Below are 13,171 nucleotides of genomic sequence, written 5' to 3' on the forward strand. Positions count from 1 at the left end.
TATATATATATATATATATATATATTCGTATGAGTCCACGGGGAAAATGAAACATGAAAAGTTCCCAAGTGCACTTTCGTGTAATAATCACATCATCAGGGGAGACACGAGAGAAATATAAGTCAGTTGACATACATCGAAGAGACGAAGCTAGGACTTCATTTGGTAAACATGTATACATATATGTATATATATGTATACATATATGTATATATATATATATACGTTGAAATGTATAAGTATGTATATGTGTGTGTATGGACGTATATACATGTGTATGTGGGTGGGTTGGGCCATTCTTTCGTCTGTTTCCTTGCATTACCTTGCTAACGCGGGAGACAGTGACAAAGTATAATATATATATATATATATATATATATATATATATACCAGGGTTGACATGCTGTCAATGGACTGAACCAGGGCATGTGAAACGTCTGGGGTAAACCATGGAAAGGTCTGTGGGGCATGGATGTGGATAGGGAGCTGTGGTTTCGGTGCCTTACACATGACAGCTAGAGACTGAGTGTGAACGAATGTGCCCTTTTTTGTCTTTTCCTGGTGTTACCTCACTGAAGCAGGGGGTAGCAATGCTGTTTCCTGTGGGATGGGGTAACAACAGGAATGGATGAAGGCAAGCAAGTACGAATATGTACATGTGTATATATGTGTTTATGTATTTGTGTGTGCATGGGCATTTATATATATATATATATATATATATATATATATATATATATATATATATATATGTATGTGTGTGTGTGTGTGTGTGTGTGTGAGTGGATGGGTCATTCTTTGTTTCCTGGTGCTACCTCAGTGACGTGGGAAATGGCAATCAAGTATAATACATGTATATGTATATAGTTTCATACTTGATTGGTGTTTCACGCATTAGTGAGGTAGTACCAGAAATAGATAAGGAAAGGCCACATCTGCTTACATCCATTCTCTTGTTGTCGAATGTAATGTACCAAAACTGCAACTCCCTACCCAGAATCAGGCCCCACAGGGCTTTCCATGGTTTACCCCACATCTTTCACATGCCCTGGTTCAGTCCATTAACAGCACGTTGACCTCATTATACCACATCATTCTAGTTCTCTCTACCCATTGCATGCCTTTCACCCTCCTGCATGTTCAGGCCCCAATTGCTCAAAATATATTCCACTTCATCCTTCCTCCTGAAACTTCACTTACTCCATACACTTAGGAATTGCCCTTTTGTATATGCTTACTGGACACCACCCATATTTTCAGCTCTATAAGTATTTATTTATCACAAAACTTCTGCCCAAAATGCAACTTTCATACTGAAGACATCAGACACTTATCTCTTTAATTATCTGTGCTCATCCCACATAGATTCACACACATCTCACTTCAACTGTGGTCTCTCCCAGTGAATGTTAACAGCTTCCAGAGCACTGTAAGTTCTCCACAGAAGGGGATTGTGGGGCAAAAAGGTAAAAATCAAAGGTAAAACGTTTTCAGTTTCATATTAAAACATCATATGGTATTAAGTTTGATAATCTTGATTACATTTTCAGGCAAGCATCCTGTTTCACTTTTGGTTGAACTATGCTCAAAAAACAAGTGGTCTCCTCCAGACTTTGAAATGGTGTTTGACTGTGGTCCAGATCACAAGAAGAATTTCCTTATGAAGGTGAGACTGTTGCTCACAGTTTTTCTGCATGTTGTGAACGAGTTACAGTATTTTCTTTAAGATAGATTATATGATGCCAGCACTGATGTACAGCCAGTTTTCATTAATTTGTCTGGCAATTTCATTTACTTCATGTCGTAAGCTGTACTCGTATCTCTGTATGTCTCTTTCTCCCGATATTTAGTAACCAGTGAAGGACTAATAGTAAATTGATTGAGGCAATTGGGTTAAGCTTTTCACTAAGTTTATTTATTGATTAGTTTTTTTATTAAAATATGTTTTGCCTTTGCTCCATTTCCCATTGCTTCTTTTGTACAGTATTCACAGAACAAAATTCTTTGATCTTAAGAATGTGGTAGCATAGACAGACATTAAATGAAAAGTCACGAGGCCTAAAAGAATTAACACCCCACCCCCAATCAAGTAGCTGGTCACAAAAGAACTCTTCTGTCATAAGGTGGGTTAATATGCATCCTCTGTTGAGTGCATTTATTAATTTGGCTAGCTTTTAGGACTTTCATTTCATGTAGGTACCAGATCAGCCAGCTTTTAGAATTGCAGCTATCCATCTGTAAATTCACATCATTCATGAACATAATATTGCAGCAGTTTAACGTAGACATTTGCTTATTATTTGCTCTTTTAGAGTGAAGGATATTATTAGACTGAAATTTTGTCATGAATATAAAACTTATAAAAAGAGGTAAAGCTTTAAAGTTTTGTGAAAGAAATGTCATTTATGACTACCAAAAGCAATCCTATTAAGGGGCTCTTTAACAAATGTCATAGGTTGTACAGTCTGCAAGCTTGGTTTCTACAGTAAGTTACCATATTTTTTATGGTGAAATTATTAATTTGTAAGGGTATGATATTCCTGCTGCATCATTTGTTTAACTGAATTGAAAGATAATGGTTTAATTTTAACAGGTTTTGTGGGGTATCGATAATAAGGTAGTGAAGAGGATGTTAAATTGGCTTTGTTATATGGAGATTGATTTCATACTATCCACAAGCACTAAAATATCATCTTTAATCATTCATTCTTAATTCAAAGATGAGGAAGACAGGCAGTTGTGTGTGTATGAAGGATCTTCTTCAGCCTTAATAGTTTTATATTTACAAAGATTTTTTTTTGTTTTACTTTAAAAATGTATTGGACTTAATATAGAAGCAAAATGAAAATGTATAGTTATTATTTGAAAGTAAAATGAGGATGTATTGTTACTACTTAGGGCATTACGCTGAAAAACCTCTCAAGTAATATTGAAGTTTTACATTGTTTGTAAGGAAGTTATGAAAGGAATTGCTGTCTTTCACATATTTGGCTAATTGTTCCCTTTCATTGTCAGATTTTCTCTTGATTGTACTAAAAAAAAATGTTATTGTCTGATTTCAGTGTGTTTTACGTTTCCTATCAGTTTGAGGAAATGGTCAGTAACTAAAATCTTTTGGATACACATACACAAGTTACAGATAAGATGGAATTATATTTTTCAGTACTTCTATAGTGTGTAAAATTTACTTTTAATACCTCACATAGAAGTAGTATTAGGAATTTAGCATATTTCACCTATGTTTGTATCGACTTTCAGAAGCGCACTTGCTCAGTTGGATATTAAAATGCTGTTTTGTCTCCCATGATGCATTGTAAGCATGAGGATTCACCTCTTTTGACCATCATAAAACATAAAGAGGACATTGCATGTTTGTTCACAGGATCTTAACATCCATACAGTGACCTACCTATGACTTCATGGTGTGGAGGTAAGGTGGCAGGGTGCACTATTCATTCACTTGCTCATCCTGGTAGTGCATTGTTTTCTGTGACTTGTGGTTTTAGGTGTTTTCACTTTTGTTTCTGGCCTTGTTATATGGATAAATATATTTTCTTAGTGGGTTTACCATGATACAAGTCATACGTTTTGTATTTTGAGAGAGGGAGATGACACCTGGAATCAGCTGCCAAAATATGGCAGTAATTTGAACCTTGTTGTGACGATTAATCCAAACTTCTTTTGTAGTCTGCTCATAGATCCTAGTAGGGCTCTCTCCTTTGAAGAGGGAAGTAAATTTTGATGCATTAAAACCATATCTTTAATTTATGACTTAGTTGAAACCTTATGATTAATTTATATTTTTCTATCCATCTTCCGCTTTTGAAAAGTGTTTTGATTACCAACAGCAAAATGCTTGATGTGCATTTGCCATTGGTCATTGATTGAATGGTGGTGGCTAGCAGCACCCAGCAATCTGCCCTACATGCTGTGGGTAGGTTTCTGGATTATTGTGTGATTTGCAACTTTGTTAACAAGCATCTGGTGATCAAGGAAGATGAATCCTCATGATCAACCTAATTTTTGAGGGTTAGAACAGTGTTTTGACCCCCCAATGAGTATATTTAATCTCAGACACTCAAGAAATCTCTACCTACTGTAGAAAAATGTTCTATTTTCCAGAACTTAAATTTTTGACAATTGCTTTATACTACTAGCATTTTACTACAAGTAATTTGATGTTTTGTTCAAGGTTATGGTGAATGGACAAGAATTTAAGCCATCAGTAGCAGCATCAACAAAAAAAATGGCCAAGGCAAATGCTGCAGCAGCATATCTTCAGTCCCTTGGTCTTTATCCCAGGGATCCTAATAATCCACTATGATAGTTGTCTGGACAACCTGTTTCCCATACACCTCCAGCAAAGATCTGCGTCAATGGATATTTTGTTTAGTATTTCCTTCAGCAGCAGTTTTACAGGGAGTTAATATGTAAATATAAGTGAAGGATGAAAATTTTGTCCTAGTAAGTATCCATAATTACCATCTACACATATCATGTAGCATTGTTGTCAGATATATAATAAGTGATTTTCACAGAATTTCTGCCAGCAGGCACGGTCATAATGTTTCATGGACTTTGTCATAAATACTGTAAATACTTCAGTTGGCAAGTCATTATTGTTGCAAAAAGTGGTACATTTAATGATGGAAAAACTGAATTTTTTTTCTTCTAAGATCTAAATGTAAAGTTTCAGTGATGACTGTGAGATATTTAGTGATATATAGTGTTCAGGCAATAGAATGCAAAATGATTGGGTTCATATTTTCATAACGGACACGATCAGAGTTTCAGTGTTATCTGACTACCTTGCCATGCTAATTCCATGCAGAGTGCACAGCATATATAAGTACACTTAAAATGAACACTATTGTTTATGTACATAATAACTCTGAAGTTTGGTTTGTTTAGACTACAAGGCTTCAGAGGGAATTTGGTTGAAACTGTTCAAGTACCTTCAGAAGCAAAGAAATAATTTATGTTCAATTTTGTTGATATATAAATCACAGATGCATTACAGACCTGTAAAGGAATCTGATCATCACTCTTGATAAATGTGTTGCTGCAAATCAAGGAATTATCTCGATATATAAAATAATATCCATGTTCAAATAAATGTTTCTTGTATATAGTGTTTCTTACTGTGTATATTGCTAAGTGTAGTGGACAGTTGTGAATTTTAATATTTGTATTAAAAATTAGAATCCTTATCATCAAATGTCCTGGTATGTAGATATATAATTTGGGCATAATATATGTATGAATTGTAAAGTTGTATAAAGCTTTTGAAGTGTTCGTTTTTTTCCCTCCTCTGTATTTAGGAAGTCAATCTCTAAGCTATGTGCACAGCTTTCCATAAATATCTATAAGGAGTAAGTCATCATTGAACTTCAGACACAAAAAAAGCATGTAAGAATTTTTAAAACCTTCAGAGAGGACAGTCTTGGCTTCATGATACAAGAAAGGATATCACCAGCCTTGTAAAATCCATACAAGGACCTTTTGGTTTACACAACATATGCCATTTTTAGAATATTGCACAAGATCCATTAACTCCTTTTTTAAAATTTAAGTGGGTTTAATTTTGGAATGCAGTCATCATTGCGATGGCAGTGTCAACTGCAGAATGGTCTAAATCTCCAAAGATTCACAGCAACCAGTATAACCCGTCTCAACCTTTCATCCACTGCCACACGTAGTCAATTAAACCATTTTGTTCTTTTCCATTTTTCATCCCGGTATATCAGGATCACCTTGTGCTGAAAAAAAAAGGGGGTTTGCAATTAATAAACCAGTGTCAGCAGACATTTATAAGGTAACTTCCATTCTCATTTACTCCCAATGTACCAACTAGCCAGTTTCACCACATACCACCTTTGCATTCATATCAAGTACAACTATTCCTCTCAAACCCATTTATGAGATTCAAATTTCTACTGAAATGCTTCATTATGTCCTTAACTTGCACAGTATTCATATTCACAAGCACATTTACATGTACCCTTGCATATTTCACACTTCGTCTTTCAACCACACTATTCTTGATCTCTTCCCTGTAATACCCTCCCATAGTTTGGTTTTGTAATAGCACAACTGCATATCCTTCTTTCCCTCTTCCCTGATAAAGTTTGTTCACTCCTGTCCATACCATTCCTCTCCCACAACGTTCATTAATCATATCCATTTTTACTCCATAAATCATAAGGATATGGGAAACAAACCCATATTCTTATGGATTGTGTGTCACTATTTTTTCATACAAGATTATCCTCGCAAGTATGTATTTGCTGCCTATCTCTATACGTGAAAACTGTCTTTTGCTTTATGTGGGTGCTAGGGTATTTGCTTAATTGCTGCATTTGATGTAAGACATGAACTCTGTGTATATACTGTCCATGCCTGTTCTTACTGCTGGATGAAATATTTTTTTTTATCATTTTGCTTTGTCACTGTCTCCCGCGTTAGCGAGGTAGCGCAAGGAAACAGACGAAAGAATGGCCCAGCCCATCCACATACACATGTATATACATACACGTCCAACACATGCAAGTATACATACCTATACATCTCAATGTATACATATATATACATACAGACATATACATATATACACATGTACATAATTCATAGTCTGCCTTTATTCATTCCCATCGTCACCTCGCCACACATGGAATAACAACCCCCTCCCCCCCCCTCATGTGTGTGAGGTAGTGCTAGGAAAAGACAACAAAGGCCCCATTCGTTCACACTCAGTCTCTAGCCGTCATGTAATAATGCACCAAAACCATTAAAAGTTCCTACACAAACTTCCTTCACTTTTAATGTTATAATTGAATAAATATTGTATTCTAAAGAAATTCTTCCATACATTAATAACTAATTAGTGCGGTGAATAAGTACATAAGAAATGAAGTGTTTACTATTTACAGAAAAATATTTACATTAAATATTTACATTAAGGTACATAGTTCAATCACATTAAGATGTTACTTCTTCAGTAAACACATTACCTTTAATGGGGCTGGAGATACTGTACAAAACAACTCTGAAATGGACAATTGGTGAATTTTACATCAACTAAATACCAAGTTAACTTTTGCAAGCTGGTCAAGAGTTTCATGTCCTCGAAGACCACAAATTAATTCAATAATAAGTACAAAAGGACTCTGACACCCTATTAAATCTTTTAATCAATACTTAGCAGCTGATTATGGTGACAAATTCTGTCAAGTTACAGCCCTGTTTCTATCACGATCCAATGCCCTTCATCTGGACAGCAAGCCACCAAGCATTTTCAGTTAGTATTGATACCAATAAAAAAAAGATACAAATTGCCATGTTACACAGACACATTTAATGATGGAAACATCTCTAAACTGCAAATATTAGGGATTCTCATGTCTTTTGATTAAAAGATTATTGTTTCTACACAAGTGTTGTTAGTTAGGTGGTAAACCAGGGTTTTTGTGTTGAAAAGTTGCATAGTTCTTTACTACCACAAAACTTAAATAATAATTTAACTTTATGAATTACATTAGTAAATTTTGGGAATTAATACTAATACATCAAAAGGTTTCAGTTTTCTAAAACTATTACAGAGAATACCTATTAAAAAAGCTTTCCTTCACATTTCATGCCATAACCAACAAATAACACACTGGAAAAGCCATCACCCATATTAAAGGAAAATTATATAACATATCAATATGGTATAAATCCACACATGCCACCATTCATATCAAATATTTTCCTTTAATACACATAGGCCTTTGATTTTGACTTTTTTGTAAGAATTCACTACGTTCATTGGCCTCTGAAATGTGGGAGGTGCATTTTCCATTTGAAATGGCATGTATGAGATCCTAATCCCTTTACCTGTCAACTGCACTCAATAGTACCCCTTTAGTAGGTCTCATTTAGTCATAACTGGTTAGGCCAATACTATCAATTACAGAAAATCCTCAGTAACTCATCATTCTATACCATATTTTGCACTAACTCGGCACAGCTCTGCAACCATTAAGAGGAAACACGTACCTATGCAGTATAGTAAACCTTCGATTTAACGGGCTAACAGAGGGGAGTAGGTGTCCATTAATGCCAAAAGTCCATTAAATCAAATGTAACCTATGGGCCATTTTTAATACAATATACTGCAGGGCCAACACTCTCCAGGTAAACAAGGTGAGGGAGACTCGCGGTATGTGATCAAGATGCAGGTTTATGCAGAGAGATATCTATGTGTATACGAGAGAGAGAGAGAGAGAGAGAGAGAGAGGGGGGGGGGGGGGGGGGGGTTGCTACTTTGTGTGTGGTGGGGTGGCAACGAGGATGGATGAAGACAGCAAGTATGGATATGTACATGTGTATATGTCTGTGTATGTACATGTTGAAATGTATGTGTGTATATATGTGTGTGTGTGTGTGTGGGCATTTATGTATATACATGTGTATGTGAGTGGGTTGGGCCATTCTTTCGTCTGTTTCCTTGTGCTACCTCGCTAATGCAGGAGACAGTGATTAAGTATAATAAATAAATAAAAAAAATATAAATGTAAATGGATTATGTGCATGTGTATGTATATATATGTATGTTAAAATGTATAGGTATGTATATACATGTGTATGTGGGTGGGTTGGGCCATTCTTTCGTCTGTTTCCTTGCGCTGCCTTGCTAACACAGGAGATAGCGACAAAGTATAATAAATAAATTAATAAAAAATATTTTTTTCATATATATTCGCCATTTCCCAGGTTAGCAAGGTAGCATTAAGACAGAGATCTGAGTCTTAAGAGAGAAAATCCTCACTTGTCCCCCCCATCTCTGTTCCCTCTTTCGGAAAAGTAAAAACTGAAGGGGAAGATTTCCAGGCCCCCCCCCCCCCCCCCCCCCCCCCCCCCCCCTTTAGTCACCTCCTATGACATGCAGTGAATACAGGGAAGTATTCTTAAGTACAAAATTCACTAAAAGAGGTAATTATAACTTGGTGGTGAAGCAAATTGATAGTTGCTTAATAGTCCAAAGTTGAAACTATAAACATATTTAAATACTATTATTTTCTTCAAGAACAATTAAATAATGATTAAATATGCCAAACAAGTCTTAACAGAAAAAAAGTTGCTGTCACTTAGAAATATGTATGGGATTGTCCATCACCATCTCTGTATGAAAAGTAAACATTAAGTGGCAACTCCAGTGAACCAATAATAAAACAAAATTAGCAAACCACAATCGCGAACAAAAAATGCTATGACAGTAACACTGATTTATAGCACATCATAGAATAGCACATACAAAGAATTAATAAATGAAACTAAATTCAATAGCACTTACCAGTTAATATCTTTTTTATCCTGATAAATAGTTTGCCACCACTGTCTTGCTTCTCCTACGAAACTATTCCTCTTTTCTGGCAATGATGTATGAGACAGCAGCTACTCCTGAGAAGACAGGCCAGGTTCAAATATCTCAAACCAGCCACAACTGGCTATGAGTTTTCTTGAAGATTCCTCTCCTTTTAACTTCTGCAGGAAGGTAAAAAGGTCTCTATCCTCCATAATGATAACTTGTCTTAATGGCATGTGGCACTGGTTCTCATCTTTTACCCCCATGCCTAGCTGGTTTTCCATCATTTCCAGCAGCTTGTGCTGGAAGCCTTTGTTGCAACTATGGATATTACAGATAGGGTACTTTTTTCTTTATCTCACTGTTATCCAGTATAGTTCTACCAGTCGAGGAAGCCGACCCAAGCAACTAACCTACATTGGCCTGTCTTTTGTCTGCCTTAACCCTTTGTATCCCTTTCAATTTCATGTCCATCCTAAAAACTTTCCTAGGCACCTTGCCTGGCTTAGAAACACTCACATGCATACCATTTCCCTGACATGATGAGCATTCAGTAAAATGTTCACAAAACGCATGTAAAAAGTGAAAATGAAGATATATACCATGGCACAACTTATACGAGTCTTAGCAAGCTACTGCATACATTCTGAAATGATTGCTGACTGGCTTTGAGGATGTAAACAACTGGGAGGATCCTTTTTCTTATACAAATGTTCAACTGATTTTTCCTTTAATGTTACTACTGTACTTACTACTATACAGTATTAAATGAATACTTTTTCACAGCCACTGCATGAAAATCCATTAGCCAAATGTTCATTAAAAGGGGTATGTTTGTGTGTGTATATATATACACACATTACAGTGGAATTTATTAAAAAAAAGGGGTGGCTGTGTTGTTGATTGGTTGGTAGGGTTATTTTAATGTATATATGGGGATAGGGGAGAAAGAATACTTCCCACGTATTCCCTGCGTGTCGTAGAAGGTGACTAAAAGGGGAAGGAGGGGGTGGCTGGAAATCCTCCCCTTTCTTTTTTTTTAATTTTCCAAAAGAAGGAGCAGAGAAGGAGGCCAGGTGAGGATATTCCTTCAAAGGCCCAGTCCTTTGTTCTTAACGTTACCTTGCTGACGAGGGAAATGGCAAATAGTATGAAAAGAAAAAAAAAAAAAAAAATGAATCATGGGGAGGTGCCTGAGGATTGGCAGAATGCTTGCATAGTGCCATTGTACAAAGGTAAAGGGGATAAAAGTGAGTGCTCAAATTACAGAGGTATAAGTTTTACAGAGGTATAAGTTTGTTAGGTATTCCTGGGAAATTATATGGGAGGGTATTGGTTGAGAGGGTGGAAGCATGTACAGAGCATCAGATTGGGGAAGAGCAGTGTGGTTTCAGAAGTGATAGAGGATGTGTGGATCACGTGTTTGCTTTGAAGAATGTATGTGAGAAATACTTAGAAAAGCAAATGGATTTGTATGTAGCCTTTATGGATCTGGAGAAGGCATATGATAGAGTTGATAGAGATGCTCTGTGGAAGGTATTAAGAATATATGGTGTGGGAGGCAAGTTGTTAGAAGCAGTGAAAAGTTTTTATCAAGGATGTAAGGCATGTGTACATGTAGGAAGAGAGGAATATGATTGGTTCTCAGTGAATGTTGGTTTGTGGCAGGGGTGCGTGATGTCTCCATGGTTGTTTAATTTGTTTATGGATGGGGTTCATAGGGAGGTGAATGCAAGAGTTTTGGAAAGAGGGGCAAGTATGCAAGTCTGTTGTGGATGAGAGAGCTTGGGAAGTGAGTCAGTTGTTGTTCGCTGATGATACAGCGCTGGTGGCTGATTCGGGTGAGAAACTGCAGAAGCTGGTGACTGAGTTTGGTAAAGTGTGTGAAAGAAGAAAGTTAAGAGTAAATGTGAATAAGATCAAGGTTATTAGGTACAGTAGGGTTGAGGGACAAGTCAATTGGGAGGTAAGTTTGAATGGAGAAAAACTGGAGGAAGTGAAGTGTTTTTGATATCTGGGAGTGGATTTGGCAGCGGATGGAACCATGGAAGTGGAAGTGAATCATAAGGTGGGGGAGGGGGCGAACATTCTGGGAGCGTTGAAGAATGTGTGGAAGTCGAGAACATTATCTCGGAAAGCAAAAATGGGTATGTTTGAGGGAATAGTGGTTCCAACAATGTTATATGGTTGCAAGGCGTGGGCTATAGATATAGTTGTGCGGAGGTGGGTGGATGTGCTGGAAATGAGATGTTTGAGGACAATGTGTGGTGTGAGGTGGTTTGATCGAGTAAGTAACATACGGGTAAGAGAGATGTGTGGAAATAAAATGAGCGTGGTTGAGAGAGCAGAAGAGGGTGTTTTGAAATGGTTTGGGCAAATGGAGAGAATGAGTGAGGAAAGATTGACCAAGAGGATATATGTGTCGGAGGTGGAGGGAACGAGGAGAAGTGGGAGACCAAATAGGAGGTGGAAAGATGGAGTGAAAAAGATTTTGTGTGATCGGGGCCTGAACATGCAGGAGGGTGAAAGGAGGGCAAGGAATAGAGTGAATTGGATCGATGTGGTATACTGGGGTTGACGTGCTGTCAGTGGATTGAATCAGGGCATGTGAAGCGTCTGGGGTAAACCATGGAAAGCTGTGTAGGTATGTATATTTGCATGTGTGGACGTATGTATATACATGTTTATGGGGGTGGGTTGGGCCATTTCTTTTGTCTGTTTCCTTGCGCTACCTCGCAAACGCGGCAGACAGGAAAAAAAAAAAAAAAAAATATATATATATATATATATATATATATATATATATATATGTGTGTGTGTGTGTGTGTGTGTGTGTGTGTGTGTATGAGTGGATGGGCCATTCTTCATCTGTTTCCTGATGCTACCTTGCTCATGCAGGAAACAGCGATTAAGTACAATAAAAAAATAATAATATACAAAGCAAATCTGAAAAATTGCTGTGTTATTTGATCACCAACAAAACAATTAGAAATAAATAGAGAATTCAGAAGTACTGCATAAGTAAAATCAACGGGTTGGAAAATATGAACTACTCCAAATGGCTGAAAGAACTGCAACTATATACCCTAGAAAGAAGAAGACATGATAATTCACACATGGCAACAAAGGTATTAAAAAAAATATTTGTTAAACCTGAAAGCCTCTCAACAGGGAAGACAGAGTTGTTAAGTCTTCACGAATACTATGGAAAAATCAAAGAAATATACATGACAGTCAAGCCAGGAAGCTTGAATGATTATCTAAAGTACTGCAAGGAGAAATAAGAAACATGCATGGAACAACTATGGAAACATCAAAATATAAAGAGATGTGGTTGAAATTAGTTATGGGTTAACCAATAACCTATAATTATGTAATGCAGGAGGCAGCAGAAAAATCTACATCAAGCAAGAAGTGTAATAAGCACTTTATGCACGCCTTGCCATTCTGGCTAAATCTCATCATAGGTACTTGTAGGTACGTATGTACTAGCTCGTCCTAAAAGCACTACAACCCTAAAAGTATTACATCTGCTAGCCAATAATTTAACGCATTCAAGAGTCCTTCATAATACTCATTCCACCTATTTTCAACCTCTTTTTTACTTGTAACCACTTTCCCAACTACCTTCCTTACTCTTGTTCTCATTTGTTCTCATTAATTACCTCCTTCCCCTACCAAAAATCTTTCTTATTTTTCCTAAAGTGAATTTACACTCTCTCACCTTATCACTCTTTTGTCCTCAATTTCATCTCCTATAACTTCCACATGACCTCCAAATCACTTACATTCCATGTAGATACTATTGATACATCTCTCTTTTCA

General features: G+C 36.6%; 1 protein-coding gene across 12 annotated transcripts in view; it reads left to right on the forward strand.

The window, feature by feature from the left end:
- LOC139760850 (uncharacterized) overlaps nucleotides 1-5,290 on the forward strand; it is a 100,837-nt gene extending 95,547 nt beyond the window's left edge. For 7 of the 12 annotated variants that reach the window (XM_071684528.1, XM_071684531.1, XM_071684529.1 and 4 more), the window contains 2 exons: nucleotides 1,551-1,666; nucleotides 4,193-5,290. In XM_071684528.1, the coding sequence (XP_071540629.1) occupies nucleotides 1,551-1,666; nucleotides 4,193-4,324 (248 nt within the window). In that variant the 3' untranslated portion in view covers nucleotides 4,325-5,290. Of the gene's footprint in view, nucleotides 1-1,550; nucleotides 1,673-3,258; nucleotides 3,431-4,192 lie in introns of those variants that run through there. The other 5 variants (XR_011715416.1, XR_011715417.1, XR_011715418.1 and 2 more) reach the window with 3 other exon arrangements.
- The last annotated feature ends 7,881 nt before the right edge of the window (nucleotides 5,291-13,171 follow it).

This window comes from Panulirus ornatus, chromosome 38, assembly GCF_036320965.1.
Source record: "Panulirus ornatus isolate Po-2019 chromosome 38, ASM3632096v1, whole genome shotgun sequence".
Classification (NCBI taxonomy): Eukaryota; Metazoa; Arthropoda; class Malacostraca; order Decapoda; family Palinuridae; genus Panulirus; species Panulirus ornatus.